Source organism: Pseudochaenichthys georgianus, chromosome 4 (assembly GCF_902827115.2).
Source record: "Pseudochaenichthys georgianus chromosome 4, fPseGeo1.2, whole genome shotgun sequence".
In the NCBI taxonomy this organism is placed as follows: Eukaryota; Metazoa; Chordata; class Actinopteri; order Perciformes; family Channichthyidae; genus Pseudochaenichthys; species Pseudochaenichthys georgianus.
Genome location: NC_047506.1, coordinates 14323633 through 14351497, shown reverse-complemented (window position 1 = coordinate 14351497; position 27865 = coordinate 14323633). Strand labels below are relative to the sequence as shown.

At 40.4% G+C, this 27865-nt stretch overlaps 2 protein-coding genes across 8 annotated transcripts in view; both read right to left on the bottom strand.

Moving 5' to 3' along the window:
• The window catches only part of opa1 (OPA1 mitochondrial dynamin like GTPase), a 39142-nt gene extending 38720 nt beyond the window's left edge, over window positions 1-422 (bottom strand). For all 4 annotated transcript variants that reach the window (XM_034080849.2, XM_034080851.2, XM_034080850.2 and 1 more), the window contains exon 1: window positions 237-422. In XM_034080849.2, coding sequence (XP_033936740.1) covers window positions 237-265 — 29 coding nt within the window. In that variant the 5' untranslated portion in view covers window positions 266-422. The remainder of the gene's footprint in view (window positions 1-236) is intronic.
• A 1727-nt stretch (window positions 423-2149) lies between these two features.
• The window catches only part of atp13a3 (ATPase 13A3), a 44597-nt gene continuing 18881 nt past the window's right edge, over window positions 2150-27865 (bottom strand). For 2 of the 4 annotated variants that reach the window (XM_034081064.2, XM_071202880.1), the window contains exons 3-34: window positions 25918-26004; window positions 25645-25818; window positions 24635-24850; window positions 24236-24306; window positions 23899-23982; window positions 23654-23723; window positions 22945-23079; window positions 22733-22805; window positions 21825-21956; window positions 21493-21675; window positions 20870-21027; window positions 16435-16623; window positions 16203-16264; window positions 15820-15970; window positions 15482-15601; window positions 15129-15146; window positions 14801-14954; window positions 13653-13773; window positions 13434-13558; window positions 11425-11585; window positions 11099-11227; window positions 10885-10964; window positions 10650-10692; window positions 10445-10554; window positions 9944-10040; window positions 9782-9854; window positions 9495-9672; window positions 9192-9370; window positions 9003-9091; window positions 8712-8792; window positions 8200-8292; window positions 2150-7192 (exon numbers count right to left, since the gene is read on the bottom strand). In XM_034081064.2, coding sequence (XP_033936955.1) covers window positions 6995-7192; window positions 8200-8292; window positions 8712-8792; window positions 9003-9091; window positions 9192-9370; window positions 9495-9672; window positions 9782-9854; window positions 9944-10040; window positions 10445-10554; window positions 10650-10692; window positions 10885-10964; window positions 11099-11227; window positions 11425-11585; window positions 13434-13558; window positions 13653-13773; window positions 14801-14954; window positions 15129-15146; window positions 15482-15601; window positions 15820-15970; window positions 16203-16264; window positions 16435-16623; window positions 20870-21027; window positions 21493-21675; window positions 21825-21956; window positions 22733-22805; window positions 22945-23079; window positions 23654-23723; window positions 23899-23982; window positions 24236-24306; window positions 24635-24850; window positions 25645-25818; window positions 25918-25968 — 3798 coding nt within the window. In that variant the 5' untranslated portion in view covers window positions 25969-26004 and the 3' untranslated portion in view covers window positions 2150-6994. Of the gene's footprint in view, window positions 7193-7276; window positions 8293-8711; window positions 8793-9002; window positions 9092-9191; window positions 9371-9494; window positions 9673-9781; window positions 9855-9943; window positions 10041-10444; window positions 10555-10649; window positions 10693-10884; window positions 10965-11098; window positions 11228-11424; window positions 11586-13433; window positions 13559-13652; window positions 13774-14800; window positions 14955-15128; window positions 15147-15481; window positions 15602-15819; window positions 15971-16202; window positions 16265-16434; window positions 16624-20869; window positions 21028-21492; window positions 21676-21824; window positions 21957-22732; window positions 22806-22944; window positions 23080-23653; window positions 23724-23898; window positions 23983-24235; window positions 24307-24634; window positions 24851-25644; window positions 25819-25917; window positions 26005-27865 lie in introns of those variants that run through there. The other 2 variants (XM_034081065.2, XM_071202881.1) reach the window with 2 other exon arrangements.

The window sequence follows — 27865 nt, the reverse complement described above, 5'->3', positions numbered from 1 at the left end:
AGCAGCGTTAAATAAACAGCGGCACATTTAGCTTATCAGTAATGGTGCTGATAGATTATGGAGAAGTTAATCAGCATCTAGTTAGCGAGACTACATATATTAACACGAAGCAGGTAGCTAGCTTCACTGTCCTCCTCAGCTGTCAGAATGACCAGCTAGCAGCTGTGTGTCTTTCCTTCTACACAGCTAACACAATTAGCTTTAGCTGCAGTTTCCTTTATTAAATGTGAACTTACCAGGCAGCTTTATCCCCGACACGTAACATGGTGCTGTTAGCAACAGCGGGTAAACACAAATCTGTTTCAAACTCACTCTTTATGTACAACTTAATTCATCTTTCCAAATGATACACATTTGCTTGCCTGTTATGGAAGCCAGTTAGCTCTTAAGCTAACAAGGACACAGCAAGACTGACAGTCCACTTCCTGTACACGGTGCTACATTCAAATCAGCACTGACAGAAAATGCATCAATTAAAGAGTTCCTATGTTTAGGTTCGCAGTGCTTGCTCAAATGTAGCCAACATTAAGGTAATCATGGCTTACTTGTCAGCCGATGCTTTTAGTTTGTAACATCAGAAAGGAAGGACATATGGGGGTCACAAATACAAAATGTTGAGGGCTACCTGTTAGTCGGGACATTTGCAACTGAAATACAGATAACATTCAGATGTAATGTCATTTATAAACAGGTGTAGCTGTTGTGGATAATTGAGATTAAATATGTTAACTTAAGACATTTGCCTATTTCAATGATTAAAATATGTAAAGAAATGTCTGCAACCTGGTTTATAGGCAACATGTTGCATGTCTCACAAATGTAATGTGTGTCAGTGTCAAACTTTCCCTTTTACAGGACATCCAATGTATGCATCTTTTCTCCAGCCTTCTGATATATTAAGGATTTAATGTATCAGAAAGCTGGGAAACCAAGTTTAATTTGGTGGAGACCAAATTAAAAGAGGTGACTCAGGAGAAGGACGACCTAGCCAAGAAACACCAGAGCAGGGAGAGTGAATTGAAAGAGGTTCAGTTTAAATAAAAAATGGTCGAGGATGAGGAAAAGGACTCGGCCAAGAAGAACCAGAGCATGGAGAGGGAAGTCAAACGGTTGGAGGAGGAGCAGATGAAGGAGCAGAAGGAGATGTTCTCCAAAGACCTGGCCCAGAAACACCAGAGCTGGGAGACCAAGGTTCATTTGACGAAGACACAACTGAAACTGGTACAGGAGCAGAGGGACAACCTGGCTCAGAGACGTCTGAGAAAAAGATGGAGGAAAATAAACTTCTGGAAGACCTACATGAAGAGCAAGAGGAGAGGTTTCTTCTCTCGCAGGAGGGACACTGAGGATAGAGACGTCATCTTGCAGAAAATGCTAAGCAAGATGCAAGAGAAGGAGATGAGGAAGAAATCAAGGAGAGAGGAAGCTGAGGCGAGAAACAACTCCTCAGAGGAGACGATGGAGAAAAGGGAGTCTACTGGTGAATCAGCTCCGGCTGGACAACAGTAACTCCATCCCTCCATTTCCCCTCCTCCTACATCACCCCCTGCTTCACTTTTTGCTCAGATAGGGTTTTCTCCTGTTTTATCAGGTTTTCCAGCAATCCATATTACAAAGGACTAAAAAAACATCCACACTAAATCGCTCCTCTATTTACCTCACCCCTCTCCCTCCCTCACTCCAACCCACAATACAATTAGGATTAGAAAGACTTGATTTAAAAATAAAATACAAATCTGTTTATGTGTGCCTCACTGTGTAAACATATACAGTATGAAGTATTTACTGTATCACATTTTGGTTACTAAAGTACTTATATTTATTCATTGTATATTTCATAAATAAAACAACCCATGGTATGAAATAGAAAATGGTGTATTTATACACAATCAATGTATGCTGGTGTTACAGCAATATCAGATCAGCTGTTCAGGGCCGAGGCATTAACCATCATGTGACGTTTAGGGCCGTTTGCAGCACGTCAGCTGGCGCTATGATATATTGTGTTTCATGGTATTTTATGATATATTGTGTTTTCATGGTATTATGACAAGTTGCATTCCACCACTTAAATAAATACATACTTTGCTTCTGCAGTATAATGATATCCCATTCATGCACACTTGACACAAATTACTCGTAGACAGGCTAAAGACCGTTTTGAGAACATTTATTGAAAAGAAAGAAGTCAAGATCAATCTGAAATACAATCTTCAGGGAGAAAGAAATGAAGATAAATAAAAAATAAATTATTAAGTACAAAATTCTCAAAAAATGTACATATCTCTGCCAATAAAAAAAATACATATACCCCAGATTAGCCTCTTGTTGAGGTGCGGGAAATGGAAAGCACATTAGATAAACTGTACGGAACGAGCGGACATACAGATGGACCAAAACGTTTCACTAACAGTATGTTTTCATTCAGTTTGGGTTTCAACTTTTATTTGCTTTATAATTACAAATAGACACATTTCCCTGAGGGAACATCCACATGAGTCTTTATACAGTATACGTGGCTGACTCAATCTAAATGCCATTGATGGTTTGTTTCAAATACTGTACATGATGCGAGTAGGCGGCCAACTGTCAACATTCGGTATATGTTGTACCTTTAGAAGAGCGTAGAGGTTTCAGCATAAAAGCCATTGCTGTGTCAGAATAAAAGGCGTAGCGTAGAACACAAGCAATACTAGTATTTACACCTCATGAAATTGTTTAATTGTCTGTACGAAGGTGCAGTTATGACTCAGCTCAATCATTTAGGCCCTAGCAGCAATATAGTAACTTTTACAATAGACAGCTGATGTAGAGCAGCAATGCACATTCTTTTTGCCAATTACAATTTAATGTTATGGATGCAAATGATCTTTAAAAAAATACTAGAGAAGAAAAAGGAAATACGTTCATTGGATGATCAAACAGAAAACTAACAAGATTGTCAGATGTTCTGAATGTGCTGATAAGCACGAAATTACAGTTTAATTCCCTGTCAGGTCCTTAAATGTATACAAAGCAATTAGAGAAAACGGAAGCAAAAGCAAAACTGATACGCAAATGTACTTCAAAAAATCTGCAGAGATAAATGTTTCTACGAAGGACTCTTTCTTTAAACATTAAACTCTAAAGTTGACATGTGCTGCTTTCTATTTTAACCAATACTTAAGTTCCCCTCTAATACTTCACATTGAATGTTTACAATTGTGAAATAAATGCCCAGAATTCATGCCCAAAAAAGGAAGAATAAAGCTAATGCAACTCCATAGCAACATTTTAAACAGAAACAAATCAAAGACAGTACAAATCAAAAGTAGACAGACAACTGATTGAACACAGTACCAAAATAGTAGAAAAACACACCAGCCCTTTGATAATCCAAAAACAAACATTGATATAACTAAATATGTTGTACTTGTAAGCACACACTAGAAATGTACATCTCATATATACAGATAGAATCCAACATCTCTATTATTATTATTATTATTATTATTATCACCACCTTTTTAAGTCCACTTTTCTGCTGGACAAATCAGATTTGACAGAACTAAACACAAGCTATACGTTATTTTCTTTTTTTTAAATAAGCAATGCAAATGTAATTAAAAGTCTTTGGAAAAATAATCAATAGCTATCGTATTGCAATACAATAAATGTAGTCTTTTTTTTATACAACATTCAGTTTTAGCTTCAGTAGGTATCAAAAGAAGAAAAAAGAAACCTGAACGCAAATATAAAACTGAGAAAAGCCACTGATAATCCAGAGGCATAGAAACCCATGTTGTTGACAACATATCAGAATCTTTCTGCAAATTGGCACAAGAATGTCCATTTGAGCCATGTTATGCATTTTTACCAGTTTCATCTATAGTACTATATATATATATATCTATAGTACTATATATATATATATACACACACACACACACACACACACACACACACACACACACACACACACACACACACACACACACACACAGGTATCTACTCCTCCTCACACAATGTACCCACTACATCCAATAACAAAATACTCTCATCAATTAAACAATGTATCTGTGAAAATTAAAAGCACACATTTGAGCTCGTCATACAAAATGATGGATCCCAAGTTTCATGTGCATTTGTAATAAATATTACAAGCATCTCAATAGACAATGGCTTTAAGGAACTGCGCAGACTTGTTATTGTGGATATTGAGGAAATCTGTTGATCCATCTTTGCTTTAAAGTGATACTCCAGCCTAAATGTGCTTTTTGAGAATCAAACAATATATTTTGTGGCTTTAAAGGTTGCCCTGAAAGCTTTTTCTCCTCCTTGAAGTAGCTGTGGTCAGCTTTAATTCAATTAAAGTACAGTCATTTCCATTGCTACCAATTGTAATTGCTGAATCAAGCAGCAAAATGCAAACTAAAACTGCTCAAACAACTCCAACCATTTTTTAAGCTTGGTGTGCCATTATTGTAATCTTCAAATACATGTACACAGTCAAGTTTACATTGAATAATGAGCAACCACTAATACAGCCACCTTCAAGATGCACAAGGAGTGAATGTTTGTTACTCAACTCGATTTCTGCGAGTATCCCTTTCAACATCAAAGTTAAATCAGTGAACATAAAAAAATAGCCCTTAACTCTAGGCAGGTAGACAATGTGTAATACATGAATTTGCATCTATATGGTAAAATACAGAATCCACCATTACCAGCTTTTGTTGGTGCATGGATGTTTTTGAATGTGCTGCAAACTGAGGAGATGCAAAATGCTTTGTCCTCATTTACTACCACACTTTTAATCAGTCTTCCATAGGAAGAAATGTGATTTTTATAGAAAATAAAAACAAGTAGCACTGCTGGCTTACTGAGCCAGTCTGACATTAGTTTTGTAAATGTAGGATGCTCAGATTTGTATGGTCTCATGTATGTGCACTATCCATGATAACCAACCAAATTCATGCTGTTCTTGTGCAGATTCATTTGATGAAGAGATGTCGATGTAAATACTCCTTCTTACAGTAATGCTGTGTCTATAGTAATATTTCTAGTATTGCAATCATCAAGTCTTAAACTCGATCGATAGGAAGGTGGCATCATGCGAGTCTTGTTATGTTTTCAGTCTCAGTCTGATGACCAGACATAGCTCATAGATGCAAAATTACAAAATGTAAAGTGTATAGCCGTGCTGGTGGCTCATGTGAGTAAAATACAGACAGGTTGGCTGATGCCACATTTAAACCACTGATGGGGCAAATGTTTGGCCTAAGGGGAGCGGCAGAAAAAAACTACTTTTAGAATGGTATGCAAGTATAACATGATAACATTTAATATGTTAGCATGCTTTGTTAGAAAAGTACAGTTGAGGAAGTGGAGACTTCAGTTATTAGATTCAAGAATAAGAACCGTTGAATTGACATTCCTTGAAAAGCGCAAATGAAATGTATGCATTTGTTATAGTCTGATGTTTTTTGCCATTTCTACTGTTCTAAATAATACTATTTTTATCAAAGCTCCTTAAGGTAAAATATCCTAATCCTACTTGCTGAAATGTTTTAACTGTTTATGAAACTTCCGGGTGAATAAGAAAAATACAACTGTAGATTATTTTCTGAGGTTCATAACTTTCTAGTTGCAATCATCAATCTGATGTATAACGTGCTGAAGTTTGTGAAAAAGGCTTCCCATTTTAAGTGTTCCTTACTTTTAATGTGAACAAGTTCTATATGTCTGAGGGTTTAAAATAAAAAGGTGGCCGAATACAACAGCAGGATTTTATGGACATGCAACATTATGAATAATGACTACATTTATACAAAAAATGTAATGTCTCCCATATTTTCAGACATATTGTGCAGTTTCCAAATCTTAAAAATCTGGGATATTCCCCGTTTAAGTGTCTATACTCGTTTTAAACCTTGACCATTGGTGCTTGAGGCAATCAACATATTCTTTGTGTTTAAATAGGAATATGCCTGAGGTGTGCAATTATTTTTAATTTTTTTAACTATTTTTCTTTTTGTATTACTTTTAATATAGTATATTTTAATATTGTCTGCTTATCTGTATTATTGTGTTGCATTGTTGGATAAGCCTGTGACCTAAGATTTTCAACGACATAATTACTCTGTAGCTATGTTAGTTTGTCAATAAAGAACCTTGAACCTTGAATTGATCAACAAGTTGACAGAAGCCGATTTAAATCTGCTACAACTTACAGTGAGAGTTGACTATATGATTTCTTGTCTCAAGTTAATAATTTCATGTATCCCTGGGGGTTCATGGTAAGCATAAAAGCTTTCCTTTTGGTTATGGTTCCATGACTATATATAAATGACATAGGTTAGCTGTAAGAGACGACTACATAGTAGCAATCCGAGTATGGTAACTGTGAACATCCTAACAAGTGAGGTTGTGGCTGCTGTGAATTAAAACATACAGTGGACTTCAAAACAACCAATAAAGTCATCACTGTTTTGGTAATGGTAGGTCTTACTTTAGAGGGCCAAATTACAACCTAGCACCCGTTTGATAAATATACTATACTTCTACTTGTTTTTTTAGGATAATTCTCAAAGGCTATGAAGACATTGTTCCAGACATTCTTTGATGGCACGTCAGACGCTAGCTCTGGAGTGGACTTGGAAGTCGACTTGAAAAGGTCAAAGTTATATTAGACCCAGCCTGCTCAGACATTGCAATAAGGAAAGAGACATACATTAATGTTACTGCTGTTTAAATAACAAGCAACAGAGACCTGAGAGAGTGCAAGTGGTTGAGAGAACTGACACTATGTTTTGTAGTCATGCGCGATCATAAGATTTTTGCAGCAATGTCTCATGAACTCCAGCATTAGACTGAAGTCGCTGTGAACCAGAACAACAAGCAACCTGACTGTGACGGTTTCATTCGAATAATTTAAAGGTGCATTCACTGAACGCGCCTAATATGCATACACTTCTCCTGTAGGTCATGTATAGAGTACACACTGTGGGGGGTGCTAGGAGTTTTTCATGATTTGATAGGTGGATCCATTTTCTGGGAGGGTCTTGGCTTCAGTTGTTGTCGTTGGCTTTGGAGGCCAGTCGGGGTCCACCCTGAGCTCCTGGGCCAGATGCATGTAGCGAGCCTTGGGGGTCATCCTGCTCGGGCAGCAAAGCCGGGTCAGACACTTGTAGTATCGCAGGTCTATACCACCCTGAAAATATCACAACCCCAATAAACAAACAAATAAAACAAAAAATAGCAGGGAAAGAAGGAAAGGGAGGGATGAGAGATGCCATTAGCTGTTTTCATTTTATTGCTCAGGTTTTCTAAAACCCTTTTACTGACAAATGCAAATCTGACAGTATCATGCTAATGCAACCATTGCATGCAAAAATATTTAACTGGACAGAAGCCATTTGCGTTAAACACAGGCACATTTCTTTACACTGATAACTTGCAACAAGTATTTATGCATGCAGGTCATTCCAAATAAAATTCAGCATGATAATAGTTTAAAGGAGTTGGCAGCAGATGGCTTAATGACTGAGCCCACTCCCTAAAAACAAGCTCATGGAGTCAAAGGTCAACAAACAAAAAAAGGAGTTCACAACATATTTTACAGATGTTCTCCTTAAGCTTATATATTGGACATTCAAGGCTAGCCGGCTTGGATTTTAAAAACACTGTACTTGAGACCTACTGTACACTAAGAGTGCAGCAAATGGGATTAATACGGCCTTTACCAGCTTGCTAAAGGTGTTAAAGGCCTTCAGCACGGCAGCTTTATGGTGGTTTCTAAAAGTGGCAAGAGCATTACTCATTTACTTAATCAAGCTGCAAACCGATGCTTTGCGTTAATAAACTTTTGTATCTCAATTTAAATACAGTAACTACAGTAGCTCTAAGTTTGAAAATAGCATTAAGTTTGACTTTATTTTAAATAGAATATTTGTCTTTAAAAGCAGTTATGAAGTATATCTCAAACACAGAGCCGGAGAATAGAATTAAGTAAAACTGCAACTGTTATCAAGCCATGAACAGCAGAGGGTCACAGGAGGACAGGTCAGAAAGAAACTGACGTCTCGCACATGCACGTCTTGGTTAGTACTAGAGAACGGTGTGCTCTGTGACTTTAGAGAAGGGAGTTGGAACAGAGAGAGGGAACAACACACGAGGAAAATGAACGGGCGATGGAAGAAGGTCTCTGGTTTTCCCAACCTGTGGTGTCGGGGCAACAGGAGTGACGCCAAAGCTGCCCTGTTTGTCTCGGCTGAACACAAGCTTCCATAAGACGATGTCAAGGATGAAGGTCTATGGAATAGCGCAGTGGGCAGGGGAAAGAATAAAGGAGAGGCTCATTTGGTTCCTAATATCTTCTGCATTGTCTTTTGCACATAGGTCTACAATTATTGTTGCAGACCCACCATTTATAAAAGCAGTGGCACAGCAATTTCTTTTCTTAAAGAGCATCCATCTATCCAGAGACGTGTGCTCAAAATCTGCTTCAAAAGCCCAACAATCTTAAGCAGTTCTGTAAGTGTTAACCATTACAGATACCTTAGTTTGTTTCTTTAAAGACAAGAACACCTTACAACATAAATTCTTCTCACAAGACAAGATTGATCTTGCAGTCTGCTAAATGAGACAAATATGAGCACACTGCATGAAAAAACTAAAGCTGAACATGAGAAAAACACATCAACAGAAACCATGTGAAGTGTGTGTCTTACCTCCATCACAACAGACACTGCAGCATTGACTAAGATGATGAGGAAGAGCTTTACCCTCCAGTCAAACGGGACACAAACAATCTGTAGGCAGAGACAGAAAACAAACACTCCAACGCTGACCATCAGAGAGTATTTACAAGGAGCCTTGTTTTAAGGCTTTATGTGTCTTCATGAACTTACAGAGTAGGACTTTATATAATATCATAATTATAAAAGAGTATAGAGCTTGCCATGAAAAAACAAGATACTGTACAGCAAGCAATATATTTCTTGTGTTTGACATCTTCTTACCTCTAGAAACTCGTCAATGGCTTTTACAGGGTAGAACATGATGAACAGCAGAAAAACATACAGAGTCAAGGCAGACAGCACAAACGGCCCTAAGGAGAGAACACATAGCAAGCACAAACACATTTATAACATATAACAATAACTTTGCAACTATTTTAGGACAGATTTAATAGGAAGTAGGTTTCTTACAATTCTTGTAGCTCGGCTGCCTGAAGGGTTTGCCCTTTGAGAAAACGATGGCAACAACGAGATACTGGAAGGAGGAGACATAAAAGAGGCTGGTGTTCTCGTAGTTCTGGATGTTGTGGTCGTCAATTTCAGTGTTGTTGTGGCCAAACATGTTAATATGTGATGAGTTGTTGCAGGCACTGGGAGAGAGGGGAGATCAATTTGAGAACAATCAAATAACACTTTCAGGCTGTGGTTAAAATACAGAAATCTAACATTTATGTTTTGATGTTATTTTTGTTTGTGTGAGGTACATGGACTCACTCAGAGAGCGGCGTCCACACTGTGTACCACGGCTGCTGTCGGACCCAAAGGAATGTAATGGTCTGGAAGCCCAAGCAGATGAGGATCTGGGTCAGCACAGAGAACAGCAGAGGCCCTGAGATCAGACCTGAAGGGGGACGACGAGACACCAGGTCTTGCCACGCTGGGTTCAGACTCACTGAAGGTGAAGATGCGCAGGGTGGGTGAGGAGAAGAGGCAGAAAGTAAGATGGAGATTAAGAAAAAGAAAGGGAGACACACTACACATTACCTTATCCATATACTTACTAGTAAAGACTATAAGAAGGATGATGGCAATATCGATGAAGAGGAACTGGAAGTCTCCAAGGTTACTGAGGATCTAAGAAATAAAAACAGCACAGATCAGAGATGGGATTTCTCCTTTTTTCCCCCCTCACCTACCATTGATTGTGAAGCAGCATTACGTACAGAGTAGAGGAGAGTGACACTGATGTACTGGATGATGCTGTAGAGGGCCATGAACTTGAACACACAGAAAGAGGTAATGAGAGCGGCACGCCCCTCCCTGTAAAGGAAAACAAACACTGTGTCATCTCTCCGTGCAACATAGAAGCTAACATTGTGTCATGTGGCTAAACAAACACAACCTGACATAAAAAGGCCTTTACAGCAATATGAACAGGTCCAAATAAGGAGGATTTTAAAAGCATGGGTTGGTTTTCTTGTGTTAAAGAATAGGAATTGAATCCATTTTAAAGATGAATACCTAAAACAACATAATTGCCTGCTAAATCAATAGCACTTTTCAATCAGTATATTAAGTGTCTATGCATCATTACCACCCCATCCAAAGAGCATGCAATGACAACGATATTGTCCATCTTGGTGCTTTTGAGGTTTCCACTGTCCTATTCATATTTTCTGTGCCCTTTATTTATTGTGTGAAAAAAGAAGTAAAGAAAGACAGACCTGATGAGGCTGGGGACACAGGAGATGTTCGGGGTCTTCGAGGTGAAGGGAGAGGCTACCGAGGCTTCGAGCTCCGACAGAGAGATGCCACCATGAGCCCTCTTCAGAGCCTAATGAGAAAAGTGAGAAATATGTCCAGAGCAATGAATTAATGTCAAACTCTCATTGTCTCATTAAATGTTACTTTTAAAGTTAATGTACACACCCCACAGTCGTTTGCTCCATCTCCACACATCCCAACAAAGTAGCTAGGAGCAGATAAAGAAGAACAGTGACTTTGTGCTCAGTGTTAACAACTTTTCATAAACAGAAACACTACTGACTCTACCACTGAAGTTTAATGAAGTTGTTTTATTGTAGATAAAATACTTCTCTAAACTTTGGGGGAATTGTCAAAGTATTTCCCATCTCTACATCATGTGTTGGGACTAAACACTCACTCCACGCCCTGCAGAGCCTCAATGAGTTGAGTTTTCTGGTCCGGGGCCATTCTTGCAAACACTGTCCCATGTAGCACCAGCTGCAACGCAGAAAACATGATCATATCAAAAGAAGTATTAGTTAGCATGGAGGTAGATCATACAGCAGCATGAACTAGAACATTTCTACTCCAGTTACAGGTAAGGAATAAGTGACTCATTTAAGAGACCTCACCTTTTGAAGCATGTCAGGGAAATGTTCAGAGATGACGGCAAAGGATTTTCCATTCATGGCAAAGTGGTACAGCTCCTGTTTTTTGGGCTCATCTATGTGGCACACATCATCCAGAGTGATGTTCACTTCCTGTTGGTATAATAGAGCATTAATTAGATCCATAAAATGTTAACATATCATTAAAAAGTTGCCTCAAAAAACATTAGAGTTGAATCAACCTGAGTGTATTAACATCGATTAAGAATGCTGGTTCGCACAAGTCATATTTTGTCATTTAGTTTACTTATCATTCACTATGTGGACACATTTATTCTTGTTAGCCTCACCTCCAGATGAGATGTCTGGCTCGCCTTGTCAGCGTATCTCCAGGTGATCTTGGCGGCCTGTCCATCATGTGGAGGGAGGGCATCAGCAATGATGACTGTGTCTGGGGGAGGAATCATTCCACAGTCCCTGGCCACAGAAATGGCTGTCAGCATGTTGTCACCTGAATGTGAATACAGCACACATTAATAAATGTCTACAGAAACTTGTTTTATAATGATCAGCTAATATAATAATATTTTTTTTGTAATGCTACTCTGTTCTTTAATCTCTTTCTAATTTCTTCTCCATTATACCTTTCTACACATGCATTACAAAGATTCTACAGGGTTCATACACTTTTTCACCAATGATTTTCAATGACTTCTCCATGACTTCTCAATGACCTTTACCTCATTTTCCATGACCAAAAAAAAATTCCCACTGAAAATGGTTTATTTTAACATGGAACAGGAAAATAACATCTGCAAATGAAACATGTTGTGCCTATCTAAAACAAATCAAATAGTAGGCTTACTAGTTTCTACACGCTAAAGCAACTGTAGTCAGGGAGGCAAAGTCATCAGGTATGAAAAAGGTGGCAAGGACCCGACCCCCTGAAAGCAGCAGTGTCAATAATAACAGAAACGCCAAAGAGTCACATCTAATAGAAATATATAAAAGCATTTATTTTAATTGTGTAGCAGTCAGTTTATAATACTGGCAGCACTGTTGAGCATTTAGAAAATGTATTGTCATGCCTCTGTGCAAGGCTTAGTCTTTCTATCTTTATAGCCACTGGTGTAAAGTAACTAAGTTCATAAACTCAACAAGTACTATACGTGGGTACAATTTTGAGATACTTGTACTTTATTTAAGTATTTCAATGTTTTGCTACTTTGTACTTCTACTCCTCTACAGTTCAGAGGTACATGGTGTACTTCTACTCCTCTACAGTTCAGAGGTACATGGTGTACTTCTACTCCACTACAGTTCAGAGGTACATGGTGTACTTCTACATTTCAGTTCACATCACGCTCTGCCGCTCTGCTCTGAACACCTGAACGGCCCGTTCTAACAGCTGTTCACCAGCGGTGCAGTCTGTGCCACAGTGACTCCGCACAGTTAACGAACGCACCGTAGCTAATCTAGCTGACCCTCATACCGGAGCAGCAGAGTTCAACCGACAGGCAGGAAGACTCGAGCACACAGCTCGCGCTTCATATATTAAAAAATAACACCATGCGCGTCATGATGGCACATAACAGCTCGCGACCGCAGATTATTTTGGCGATTAGATAAAATGTAAATTATATTTGACGCAATTTTAGTTACATTTCCATGACTTTTCCAAAACTTTGGGAAAAACATCGTTTTCCATAACTTTTCCAGGGCCTGGAATTTGCATTTTGAATTTCCATGACTTTTCCAGGTTTTCAATGACCGTACGAACCCTGATTCTATCTGATCCACTACTCAACAACCAATATTAGTAAGTCATAAGAATGATTCAATTGTAGTCTTTAACTGATGGTTGGGTGGACAATGGGAAGAGGAGCCTTTTGTGCTAGGACACTTGAAGAACAAGAGGAGGAAGACTGGTTCTGAAATGGTGCCTTATACTGTTTGTGTAGAACAGGATTCACAAATGAATAACTACGTGTATGTTCAGCTTCACTTTGTTTCCTTTTATGACCAGTAAAGCAAACTTTAGAAAATAGTTTAAAAAGGTCAAAGTTAAGCAAGGACGTAAAAAACAATTCTGGTGGATATTGGAGTTTGTGCCAGTTACAGTGAGCAGGCCAGAAAACGTATTAGTCATGATATCGCAGGTGCATCAGATGAAATAAGTGCCAATACGCAGATTACCAAACCCACCGGCTGCCTGTATCAAATAAATAAAAAAGTTCTGCAAGCAATTTGCGTTGGCATATCTGTATGAGTTTTAGTTTGAGACTATAATGGTGCTGTTAGTAGTGGTTTTGATAAAACCTGTGCAAATGTGTGTACATGTATGTGTGCATGGCCTCACCAGTAACCATGACAGTGCGGATGCTGGCTTGGCGGAGGTCCTCCAGCACTGCTGGAGTTTCTGCCTTCAGCTTGTTCTGCATGATGATTAGACCCAGGAACTCCATGTTTGCCTCAATGTGATTCCTATTTCAAAGAGAAAGAATAACTTATTTATCATTATGGATAGGTTTACAATTAAGGTCAAAGGCAATCTTATCAATAATGTACAAAACTCTACCTGCTGATGTTCTGGACTTTGTGCCAGCTGAGTTTGGATTCAAGTCGTCGATGAGCCAGAGCTATGACTCTGAAACCCTCCTTGGTGTAGCCCTCTAAAACATCTGCAAAGTTTTCTGGCACTGCAAAGACACAGAGAAACGTTTATGAAGTGAATAAAGCTAGAGAAGGACAGATCATTAATTACATTCAAATATCTATGGCTTTGTTGAAGGAGAGGTATCATTCAGAATTAGCAACAGTGTTTACCTCATCCGTAGTTTATGTAATTATTGGCTGGAATTGTAATTTTTAAACCATACCGAAAATCAATTTAGCTTATTTAAATATGTTATGCATCTATTCATTTAGTTCAGGGGTGGGGAACCTCCGGCCCGTATACGGACCGCGAGACCATTTGGCTGTGTCTTTAGTTGTAAACCCATTGGCGATCTGTCATACTGATCATACAGTCAATAACTTTGTTGTTATTAGCATCTGGATAGCTAGCTACAGTATGCTAATGAATATAAGAAGCTTTTTCTACAACCAGTGAGGTAAAGGCACATCTGTATATGATCATTATAGTTATAAAAAATAAGAGACTAAAGTAAACAGGTATGAAATACTATGTGACAGTAAAAAAAAGTTTTTTGTACAAGAATACAGTTTAAAAAGGGGAGTGATTTGTAAAATATCCATAAAGAAAAACAAAATCTGCTTCCAGTTCTGTTTCATATGGGTTGAGAGATGTATTCATAGATCTCTTAATGTTGCTATCAAAGTGCACCAGATTGATGCTTTTAACTTCAACATTTAAAAAAGAAATCTTCCCCCTAGAGGAGGTGAGGTCCCCCCCACTTCAATCATGTTCACATGGATAGGATACTAATTACATTTGCACACATCTTGTGTCCATATCTTTCTGGTCATGCCACAACCGTGCACGTGCACGTGCACGGATACGCGAGTCATGGTAAGATATCTGGAGGTTGCTTTTTCTTTGCACAGCATGAAAGAAAGGCCAAATGAATGGGCTGTGATTTTAGTTTTTTTTTTAAAGCAGAGGTCAATCATTTGTAAGGCCGTCGGAGGATGTTGAAATGGCCCTTGAGAAGAAAAAGGTTCCCCACCCCTGATTTAGTTAGTTACAATTACTTTGCTCCTCACCTGTGTCTTTCTTGCAGAGGCTAGCCACTATCTCGGGGGCCCCCTTCATGTAGGCGTCCATACGTTTCTCCCCTAGCAGACGAGCCACCACACACATCCTCTGGAGGGCTGAGGAAAAGGGAAACTGGCGCACGATACCTATTTCATGCGCTGACTGCACGTGCACACGGACACAAGGATACACAAAAACAAATACGGTTCTTATTAATAATGTCAAGAAGGACAAGAACATTTAAAATAAAATGTCCATCTTGGAAAATGCGAATAAATGACTTATTGAAAAAAAATATATATAGAAAATGTGTTTGAATACAGCGGGAAAACTCACCGAAAGCTCATACAGCTCCTAGAATAGGGAAAGAGCAGAGTGGGACGAGTCCATGAGAACACAATATGTCAAAACAACCAATACAGTAATAGCTGAAAAATGTTTCTATTAACTGTGTATGACTTATATTGCGTTAAGGCAACATAAAAATGCTGGTTCTATTTATAGCCAAAATACTGTGGAGTAAGACACTCTTTTATCACATGACTATTAAAAAAGGAAGAGATAAAAAAAGACCACACTAAAGCCATCGTTTTTTTTTATAATATCATCAGGTTTATACCGTTTTAGACATTTCCCATATATTGAGGAACTGTGGTCATCTTTCTGAACAACTAGGTTAAATTCCGTACCATGTCCTGCTCTGGTGTTACGGCAGGCTCTGGGGGCAGCAGCTGTTTTGGGGGTTTAACCACAGTGGGCATGATACGGTTGTGGAGAGATGTTTCCTCCTCAGTGGCCTCCTCCAGGATCTGTGTAGACAAAAGTTTATAAAAAAAAAAGTTGAGAAAATTGTCTGTCATATAGATATATTTTTTATTCCATCTTCTTCTTTCTGTTGCACACTGTCAGCCTGACTCAAAAGGCTATTTGCCCTCATACACCCTTTGAAAGGTGCTATTACTTCTCTCCTTCCCACTGTGTTGCCCTGACCATCCTCATGCTTTAGAATGGATTCAGAACCACTCACCCAGCCTGTGGCCTCAAACATCTTAAGGTCCAGTGGGTCTCCGGACAGCTGGCCCTCTATTTTGGTGAGAGAGTGGCAGGTGGCCATACATGCCACAAACTGGGACTTGACCAGATTTTCCTTGTATGCATTTTCCTCTGACAGGTGGAAACTGGAGGCAGAAGAAACATGAGGTTAACAAGAGACCTTCAAAAAAACTGTGGATTCTGAATCCTCACCAGGTGATCAGCAAATCCATACAAGTTCATCAATGGCTAACTAAGAGAATGACTTATTTCTAAAACCTTTAAGATAATGATTTCTTTGGGGTTTGAATATTTTGGATGCAGCTGAAAGGCAACGAAACAGTGGCAGTTCCCTGTTAGATAACCAGACCAGCTTACCTGCCGTTCTCTACCCTCTGAACTCCCCATAGGTCTAATCCATCTTCTGTCAGAGTTCCAGTCTGTAAGCAGGAAGAAAGTTTAATTCAACTGAGTTACATGGAATCAAATCAAATATAAGAAACTACAGTAGAGGTACAAATATCTCTATTTCTTCATATTTTGTTTATTTTCTAGTTGATCTGTAAAGTTAGAGCTGACTACTACCAGTTATACAACCAGAGGTACTCACCTTGTCAAAGCAGACCAGATTGAGTTGACCGCAGATGTTGATCCTTTGTGGGCTGATGCAAAAAATGCCCAGGTTTTTGAGGCGTCGCTGGGCGTACACAATGCCAGCTGTCATGGCGGCTGGCAGCGCCGGGGGCACAGTAATGGTGATGATGTCCAGAGACTCAATAATGATGGTTTTAGCTGGCACCTGGGGAGGGCAGAAAGGACAGAGTAAGGACACTTTAAAATGGTTGATAATCACATTGATCAGAAAACTCTCCAGCTATAAATCAACATGCTGATGCTTATTCTGCTGTAATGCAACAAGCGATAGAGAGACAAGAAAAGTGATGTCTCAAACCATTCATGTTTTATAGAACTCAGCAGAGGTGTGGACTCGAGTCACATGACTTGGACTCGAGTCACCAATTTGATGACTTTGGACTCGACAAAATCACAAAACACTTGCGACTCGACTTGGACTTGAACACCAATGACTCTGGACTTGACTTGGACTTGAGCCTTCTGACTTGAGGTGACTTGATACTTTAATTCAGGGGTCTCCAACACGCCAATCGCGAGCTGCCGGTAGAAGAGCAGACTCCCGTCGGGGAGAGCAGAGTCTTCAGCCGGTCCTACTCTTGCTGCTGAAAATCCATGCAGGCAGGGACGGGACTTTATTTTGCTGGGCCACCATGCGGCCAATCATATGCGAGGACACACTAAGATCATACCATTATGTGAAAGAAGGGTGGGGGGCAGACGCTCCAAAGACAGCAAGTGTAGTGGTACAGGCCAGCTACACAGAGCCACGGGGAGACGGATTTAAATGCTAGCGCGTCGGAAGCCGAAAACTGAAAAAAGAAGCAGCATCTGGCTGCATTTCAATGATATTGGAGAAAGCAAAGCTGAGTGCAGGATTTGTAAAATGAAAATAACCTTCAGAGCAGGGTTTTTATTTTGGTAACCACTCAGGATTTATTGCCAGAGGTGGGAGAAGTTCAGATCTTGTACTTGAGTAAAAGTATCAGTGTAGGAATACTCGGTTACAATAAAAAGTCCTGCATTCAAAATGTTACTCAAGTAAAAGTAGAAAAGTATTATCATCAAAATATACTTAAAGTACCACCTGCAGAGGGATCTAGATTCAGGTTTCTTTTCCCCATAGAGACGGCCTCGCTGCATATTATCCCTTGCATAAAGATAGATTGTGGGTCCCTTATAACATGTTGTACACAGTGGAAATAAACATTCTGGCCACCTCAACATCAGGGATCTTATCAATTAAACTCCTTCTGAATCAAACCGTCACGGTAGCCTTACCTTACTTATCTCTCTTAAAATAGAAGATAAACACTTTACTTTACCAGCAGAGAGAACATTGATTATTACATTATTAATGTGACTAATAAAGAGCAGTTTGATTATTAAGTATTATTCTGTTGATGGATGTTATTACATTTGGTGAAAAGCACATAATGACTTGTTTAAGACTTGGTTTTCAAAGTTTAGGACTTGGACTTGACTTTGCCCATCCTGACTTGAGTGCAAAGACTTACTTGTGACTTGCAAAACAATGACTTGGTCCCACCTCTGGAACTCAGTGATTCAGACATTTATAAAATGCAGTTTCATGTTGAGCACAATGTTGCACAGAGGGAATGAAGGGCTTGACACAGGACATCATTCTTTATTTCACAGAGCCAGTGAATCTTCCAGGGTTCTTACACCTTTTCCAAAGTCAAATTCAAGCACTTTTCAAGGTGCATTTTCCAGCTTTTCAAGCATCTTACAGCTGTTGTAAATTACATATTTATATACACATACTCAAATGATTATTTCCCTACCTCACATTAAATCAGATGTTCTTTATGCTATAAACAACCACATGTGTGTTTCGTGATAGCATTCTACATGAGGATGAAAAATTAAAGAAAAGAAAACTAAGTTTAATATTTCAAAATTAGTGATCTGTACGTAGACTGGGCCTCCCATATAACCTGGCTGAGCCGATATACAGCAATCAGCCAAATAACTTTTCAATACATTATTGATTAATTGTTGAGGTACTTTTAGGTTGGTAGTGAACGCAAGTCAGAGGTACATGGTGTACTTCTACTCCACTGCAGTTCAGAGGTACATGGTGTACTTCTACTCCACTGCAGTTCAGAGGTACATGGTGTACTTCTACTCCACTACAGTTCAGAGGTACATGGTGTACTTCTACTTCTCTACAGTTCAGAGGTACATGGTGTACTTCTACACCTCTACAGTTCAGAGGTACATGGTGTACTTCTACTGCACAACAGTTCAGAGGTACATGGTGTACTTCTACTGCACAACAGTTCAGAGGTACATGGTGTACTTCTACTCCACTACAGTTCAGAGGTACATGGTGTACTTCTACTGCACTACATGTATTTAATACCTTTAGTTACTTCACAGATGTGGATGAATGATGTGAAATATAATCAAGTCTTAAATCAGACTTTAGTTCCACCTGGAGTAAATTCACAAGCTACCCTGCAGTATACAAAGTCATTCAAACTAGCTGCACCTTTACCAGCTTTGAGAACACTTTCATGATCAATCATTATAAAACATATCATATATATTATTCTGAAATGGACCAATCTGCACACCGACTACTTTTAGTGTCGCTACTTTCACTATATTTAGATGAGAATACTTTTCTATTTTCACTTGAGGAACAAGTGTGCAGGACTTTTACTGTAACAGAGTATTCCTACACTCTGGTACTTCTACTTTTACCAAGTACAAGATCTGAGTACTTCTACTTTTACTCAAGTACACGATCCGAGTACTTCTACTTGTACTCAAGTACACGATCCGAGTACTTCTACTTGTACTCAAGTACACGATCCGAGTACTTCTACTTTTACTCAAGTACAAGATCTGAGTACTTCTACTTTTACTAAGTACAAGATCTGAGTACTTTTACTTTTACTCAAGTACAAGATCTGAGTACTTCTACTTTTACTCAAACAATATCTGAGTACTTCTACTTTTACTCAAGTACAACATCTGCGTACTTATCCACCTCTGGTAGTGTATTAGCCTGAATTGTAGCCACACAATCACGCAGAGCTGCATAAAAATAGACTCACAATGGTAACAAGTGGAAAATAATATTTACAAATGTGTCCAATGATTTTAGGTAATGTTGACTACTCAAGACACCTGACTTATACATCTTCAAAGGAAGACTGTGTTCATTCTACAATTACATGGGATTAAAACAAAATGTAGTTTTACTTGTATAATACTTCAATTTTATATAAAAGACAGTTTGTTTTCATCTGTTTTCAAATAAACAAAGTCTTGGCTTTCAGAATATTAAACTTGTTTCGGCAAATTCAGATGATAAATACAACTTTGAAGCTTCGGCATAATTACAAGCAGAGAACGGACTAATGTAACATCACAGCAGGCATAACAACAGCCGGTGTTTCTTGTGAGTGTTTCCCCGGTACACAAACGCAAAAATACACAAACACACTCACGAGCTTCCCCGAGACCAGTAATACAAACGAAAATGTGTCTTCGGGTCAATGTGACTGATTTCGATAGAGCAAGTCACATTTGGTTTAGGCACGAAACATACTACCAGTAGAAATACATTGCTTTCAAAATCGCTCTGTGTCGAATCAATAGATTATATTTCATGACTATAACACGAAATGCCGTGAGTGCTTCATCCTCTGAACACCACACGATGGCGATTGTAACGCACATACCATATATACGCTCCTCTGAAATGATTGTCCACTGCAATTATTATTATCCCTCAATCGAGTTCGCTATTCAGCTTGCTAACGTTAGCTTAAACAAACGTAACATGCAACGTTAGCCTAATCTAAAATGCTCTTCTACGGCGTACCTTTCATGTTGCTCGTCAGCGCAGACTCTCGCATCGTTATTTGTTGCAAACTTTGCAGGAGGCTATTCGTGGGCTTGACCCTCGTCTTAGCCATGGCTTGTATTTGTCTTCTGCTAGCCAACGCTCGTTGAAACTGCAACCTCCTGGCACACAGTCATCTATCACTCTCATCAGAATGCCCAGGTCACACGTAACACAAACACTTGCAGGTCGCGCGCATAGCGCGGGAAGGTGCAGCGGAGCTGTTTTATGTAGAAGCGAAGCAATTCTTTTCTTTTAATCTAAAAAGCGAACTATTCAGTCAGACATACATTTTTTGTAAAAGTAAAGCATTTACATTTTCAAGCACTTTCTCAATTTCAAGCACCATTCCCAAAATGCAAGCACTTTCCCAACCTTGAAAACACCACGTCAAATTTCAAGCATTTTCAAGGATTTCAAGCACCCGTACTAACCCTGATCTTCTATAGGAAAGTATGTGATTTTCTTGCAGTTGCCCTTACATGTTCACCCCCTCTTTTACTTCTGTAAAAAAACAGGTAACAATGCTTACCTTGTTCATGATGCTGAGGACGATGGAGTAGACAAAGCCAATTCCAGCTATAGCCACCAGACACAAGAGGAAGAGGTAGGCATCTCGGTACAGTTTGAAGTCGGTGGGTTTTGGGTAAAGGATGGAGCGCACCAGCTGGCCTTTGGCTGTGCTGAAACCTGGGTAAAGACGTTTTTGGAGAATTTTTCAAATATTTGATCTTACACTCCTTTCAGAAAGGGTCTCTAAACTGTGACGAACAAGGATTACACTGCAGAGCACCTAATAAGGGGGCTCCCTGAATAAGAGGGATATTCCTAACCTCAGAGAGGCTATGTTGATCTTTTAACAGTAGAACCTGTGATTTCTTTATTTAAACAACGAATGAAACCCTTGTATTTCAGTCAAGAATCTAAGTACAGCTTACTCTATGGAAGTAGCATCTCCAGCAAGAGAATACAGACCATACACATGGGCTGAGCATGTACTGTATGTAGAAAAAATAAAACCACTTTTGAATGTCACACTGTTTTAGATCCAACGTTTCTACAACAAACATATAGAACATTTACACCTATTTAGAGATGATCTCAACATTACATTCCTGAATTCACATCCCCGGGGACACACACACACAGACCTACCTGTGCGGACCACCACAGCCTTGACCAGGTCGCCTGTGTAGAAGCGGGTCTGGATGACGTGGGTGCCACAGAAGAGTGTGTGTCTCTTATGCTCCTCTGTGTTGAAGACACTGTCATTATCCTCCCCCCTGTCCCCAGGCAATGGGTCTGGCAGGTTGGTCTTTGTCACAGGAACACTCTCACCTAATTAGAGGTTAGACTGATATTAGCACTGGCAGCTGGACAATTAACAAGAAGAGCTGTTGGCTGTTTAGAGTCTCCTATGGTCGGTTGTTAAGCCAACAGCCGCGCTCTCTGCTGAGTTTCTTAAATGTTCAGATGTCGCCTCTAACCTGTGAGCATGCTTTCATTGACGATGCAGGTGCCGCTGACCAGCACGGCATCACATGGCATGATGGTCCCATTGATGGGGATGACCATCACATCACCGGGCACCAGATCAGTAGACAAAATCTCTTCGATTTCTGTCGGGAAGGGGGAGGGGGGTGCAGGGGAGGAGTGGAGAAAGTAAATGTGTGCATTAAATTCAGACAAGTGGAGTAAAACAAATAGGAGACAGTTAAATGAGGAGTGTGGAGAAAGGGGAAAAGTGTAATTCAACAACACCAGAAGGAGGATGTGGGGGGGAGAAAGGAGACATTTTGTGTGTCAGAGCCCCAGAGCCTTGTTCAGCACTTCTCTCATTACTCATGCCTAGGAAGGCAGCAGGAAAAAGCTGAGGCAAAGCAAACAGGGGCCAGTGCAGTAAATGGATGCATACATAAAAGTATAAGAGTGTTCAAACTTCCACGGCAATGTTTTCCAACTGATTCTGAGCATGAGTCTAATTTTGTCCTTTGGCCAATCTTGGTATACTTTTTAATTGGCTACAGCTGATAGGACACAGGATGACAATGTCAAGGCTTGTGCATCTCTGCAGCAGATACTATAACCCACACAGACCTATAATATTATGTGCAGAACTTTTAAAGAGTGCTTAAAAATGAATGCCTATGCTTTGCCCTCTATCTAACATAACACCTTTCTCTCTTTAAGTCTGCATTGTCCCATACTAGCAGCCATCTGAAACACAGCCAATGGGACTGTGTAATTGAGTCTGGGCTAGCACACAAGCAAAAAAAGTCTACTGCGAGGTTACGTTTGGAGAGAATAGAATAAAAATGTGGTCTACTACTATTTAAATGACCATCTGCAACAAAAAAACAACAGAAGAAAAGAAGGAAAACAGAAAGGTACAAACCATTGTTGGGTCGGCATACAGACACACGGACAACACTGTGAGTTGCCACCATATCGTGGAGCATGATGTATTGCTGGAATAAAAGAACAAAGAAGACGGACTTTGACATCTTTTTGATTCGCATATTTACCCGAGTATAACTATGTAGCCAGATGTGAGGTCAGATAAATGTCTCTGAATGTATTGAAAGTCTCAAGATTTGTGGAGCTCACCTTTTTAATGGTGTACAGAGAGGTAGCTATGGATATGATCGACATGAAAAGGATGGCCACAGCATAATAGTAATACTCATCGGCACTCCACAGGATCACACTGAAGAGCTGGAAGATGTAGAAAGGGTTTAGGACCTGCAGGAGGGAGACCAAGAGATTAGTGAGGTTATTCAAAGACAGAGATGTCTACTTGAGGATTTAATCAAGATGCTTCCTTGACAACGAGGGAAAAAGAAGATTTAAACAAGTTCCCATACGTCTGCATAAGTTCTCATTTACAAGATGTACATATATTTATTTATGTAGTTTTAGATATGTTACACGCTGTATACAAGTTTAATGTGTAAGGGGATGAGATGTCCCCCTTTTGTTCATTGTGTTGCCTGCACGGGCGGTAGTAGTATTTATCAACGTACCAATTACATACTGAAACTAAATTCGTTTAATAGAAGTACAGCAAGTAGATATCCAAAACAGTTTCCTTAAAAAGAATGCACAAAACTAGAAAGGTCTCTTTATCTACTAGCTGGGAAAATATTGGTTAGTGTGGTATTTCATTGTTTGAAGGAACTGAAATGCAGAGATACATTCACAACATTGTAACTTTAATATCTGGGCACACAAAAGTCGACAAGGAGTCTTTAATTCAAGACAATTCAAACTTCGAGTCAAAGACGTGCTGCCTGTGTGAAGGCAAACCGGGCCTTACCTCTTTGATAAGCAGCTTGAAAACAGAAGGCACTTTCACTGCAATTTCATTCACTCCGAAGAACAGTCTCCTGACAAGAGGTGAAAGAGACATTAATGAGCAAGTGTTGTAAACAGCACCTTCTTGTCAAAACATAACCACATACTCAAACACACATGCACGCATAAACATAGTAATATGTGGGTTCTATAAAGTCTGACTGCAGTTAGTTTGTGCCACCTATCCTTCAGACAGGTGAGCTGTACCTGTACTCCTGCTGGTTCCTGGTCAGGCCTACACTGTGCTCCGAGTGGAGGGTGGAGCAGCTGACCTGCAAATCCTCCAGGCCGCTGCAGGGGTCAATGCAGGGTCAAGACTTTTAATTACACATAATGGTGCAAGTCTAATAATTACTGCAGTTGTAAAAGGTTAAGGATTTTAGATGTTAATGTATTGGTCTTTACAAGTTAAAACATAATTACAGATAGAGTTTTAATTAATCTGCTTTCAATTTAGCTTACTCTAAGGGAGGAGTTTTCAGAAGCAGTAGCGCCTACAAACTGGAATAAATAACATTTCTGTAAATATCCAAAGAATGCTTACGTTAAAACACCAAAATTCTGCACCTCGTCGCTCCAATAATACGTCGTGCTATGGAAGGTAAAGTAGCGGATCTAGCAAAGGGAAATACAAGAGGGAAAAGCAGGGAGAAGGGGTACATGTTACTTTTACTGTATTGCTGTCCACATGCTAAAAGGCAATAAGTAAATGTGCATGAAAGAGAAGGGTAAGGCAGAATTCAGTTTTATGCAACATATTTTTGACAATTTGCAGCATCACTATGAATATAGAATGTGATTAAACATTATTAAAGCGTTGTAATACTTTGATCAACTGTGGAAAAACAAACACTGATAAGTGCTTGGCAGCCAGTTTATGGTTTCCATCATCGGTGTGTCCAGCGTGTGTGTACTTACTGTATACTGTGGAGTTTGAGCCTACCTGTGTGGGCTGGTAGTCGCCATATCTTTTGATGAGCTCCTGGTCGGGGTTGCCTTCGGAGGGGTGGGGGGTGTGTCCGTTGGCCAGAGGCGGGGAGGAGAAGGGGCAGGAGGGAGAGGAAGGGGAGGTGGTCTGGGTCTCCAGGCAGTGGAAGGGGTTCCTTCCCGGGGCCAGCATCACTCGTACCCTGGCCAGGAACCAGCGCTGGAACTCATCCTGGTCAAACAAATACAGGCAAGGTTGTTGTAATGGACTTTATTACAAATTGACCTACATTTTCTGCTGAACTTACAGTAGGTCATTTCTATAAAGGCAGCATCACTAAAGAACATAAGGTGGCCAGACATAGCATCAATCCTTATTTATCCATCTTCAAATACTGATCTGCATTTGGTGAAGACACTATGTATGTCTCCTAAGTCAACATTTATTGTCAAATGGGTTAATACAATGGGGATTTAGCCAATGGCCCGATGATCAAAGTATTGCGATATTAATATATTTGATTGAAAAAGAGTAGTCAGTGGCAACATTCTTCAATAAATCAGAATAGGTTTGGTACATATAATATATTAACAGGAAATAAAAATGCAGACACATTCAACGAGACCAACACAGCGAGATAGGGAAGACACAAATGACACACATGGGTGTTATGAACACATGGGCTGACACATGGCAAATTATCTGTGTATTTCTGCTGGTGTGACTCAGTAGGATCAGCCAGGCTCTATTTACTCACTCTGCTTAGACAACATATACTATAAATAATGTACATTCACAGCTCTGAGGTTTAAATATTCTGCATAGACTCATGATACTGTTCTATTATTAAAATAACAGATGTATAATAATAATAAATGAATGAATGAAAGTGCAATTTGAAAAGGGACCACTTGTTTTCTATACCGCGTAGGCTCTTTTATACCAATACTCACAATTACAAGGACTGAAACAAAATCAAATGTCCAAGTATTTCATTAACTATTGCAGCTGTGTATTCTACCTACCGTGGAGCGCAGCAATACCACTTCAGCATCGCGGGCTGTGGTGCGGGTGCAGGTGGATTTGACGCACCACTCTGGCATCCAGTAGAGCAGCAGGAGGAGGAAGCCCCCTGTGAACAGCACCCCGAGGCCCACAAGGGCCAGCCGCCAACGACACAGACGGTACCCCTGCAGCTCCTAAAGGGTGGAGGGAGAAAAGGGGGAGAAGTCTTACAAGCAAAAAAAAACACTAATTCCAAAATGTTCACGAATGTAAAATGATACCGAGAGCCGTACCAGCTCCTCCTCTTCCCCTTTGTTGAGGACCTTCAGGTCTTCTTTCTCCATGCTGCACAACAGTTTGCCAAGCCCCTCCTTTAGTCACTGCAAATAAAACAGACAAATTGTCAGAGTGGACAGTGTGGGAAAACAATATAGCTCCACAACCGCAAATCAAAACAGTGGCTCCACACCACAGGGTCAGACATCTTAGGCTGGGTCACAAGAGGCTTTCTAATGATAAGTGAGTTTTGTGTGGAAATGCTGGGTATTTCTCATTAACAAATGCATCACATTTTTGTGATATAGAGAAGCAGAGAAAAAAACTCCAGATAATCATTTGCTTGTTTTTATGTTATGCAGTTAACTCTACATTTCTGTGGTTGCAAAATCATGCATACACTACAAATAACTTCATAGTTGAGGTTTCGGAGCTGAAAGGATTGAGGACCATCACTGTTTCCAAGCCAATTAACATCAATTCTGGAATGAAAATCTAGTATTAAATCCATAATTACAATAATTAATGTTCATGTGTCGTACAATAATCCGATAACATTATCATCTTGACAAGCTTAGGCCCCAATACAAATATGTATCAATACAGTGTACTTGTTTTCACCCGACTGTTGGACATGCTGGTCATCAGTGGGTTCTGGTAACACCTGGGCCCGGTGTTCACAGTCTATAATATTCAGGAGGTGTTAAGTGGTAATGTGTCAGTTCCCTTCTATTTGATGTATTTTTAAATCATTCACTCCTTTCCCCATGCACACCCTAATCTACTATACAGAGTTCTCATTCATAACACTCCGTTCGATGTCTCACTATGGGATGCGCCTCATCGCGGAGCAAACAAAAGCATCAATCTCATTACGCCAATCCTGATTGGCTGGTGATCTTGACGTCAGCGTCAGGGAAATCACCCCCTATAAGTAGCTTGCGCCACAACGCATGCGTCATTCAAACACCTCTTCTCGCTTCAGAGCACATCTCTACAGTAGCCGGACAAGCTTAACGGTCCACAGACTGAACCCAAATACCCATTTCGGTCGACGGGCGCTCGCCGGCTACTCCTTCTGCTTCGCAGGAAGACGGTAGTACTAACGCAGTTAGTATTACAAATCGACCTCGCCCTTCTCTTCCCGAGAAAGTAAGGTAGGTCTGATTTTTTTAAGCTAGCAGCACACCTGTTGCTAGCTCGCTCCCTCTCTACAGACACCACGGTAGCGAGGAAGTTTTTTCTTTTCTCTCCTCCACGGAGGGGAAAAGGATTAAAAGAGCATACTGCCACACCAGTCAGTATTCTCCGGGAATAAAAGACCCACACCGTCCTTTTCTCCGGATTAAGGACAAGGTGGTAACATATTTTCCTCCCATCCTACCTGTCGAGAGCGGGCCCTCTCCACGCCACGAGGCGAACAAGATGGACGCCCCTCTCCCTCACACAGGAGTCAGGGACTCGGTGGCTCGACTCTGCGGCTGCGGGTTGAAGATCTCGGGCACAGACACACACCAGGTCTGTTCGTCCTGCCTCGGGCTGGAACATGCCCGAGGCGCTATCGACAACCCCGGCTCGTGTGGACATTGTGTCCGCTTCACCGTAAAGAGCCTCCGCCGACGGTTAGCACGACAAGCTAGCCTGTCGGAACAGGACCCCCTCATGTCCACGGACCCGCCGGTCGGCAGTCAAGACACGGGGGCGTCCGCCACAGAGCGCGAACCCCTCTCCGTGTCGGTCTGGGGCTCATTATCTGTGATGGCTATAGAACCGGAATCCCGCGCCCTGGCAGGCCGGGACCCGGTGACGGCAAGACACTTGTCTCCGTGTCCAACGCTGCGCCGTCCAGGCCACGGGCAAGGTAATGGGGATCATGGTGGTGCAGGAAAGAGCGAGATGCTCAACCTCACCAACCTCCCAGACAGGGAAAAGGAGGATGTGCTGGATATGCCCATCGTTCCCGAG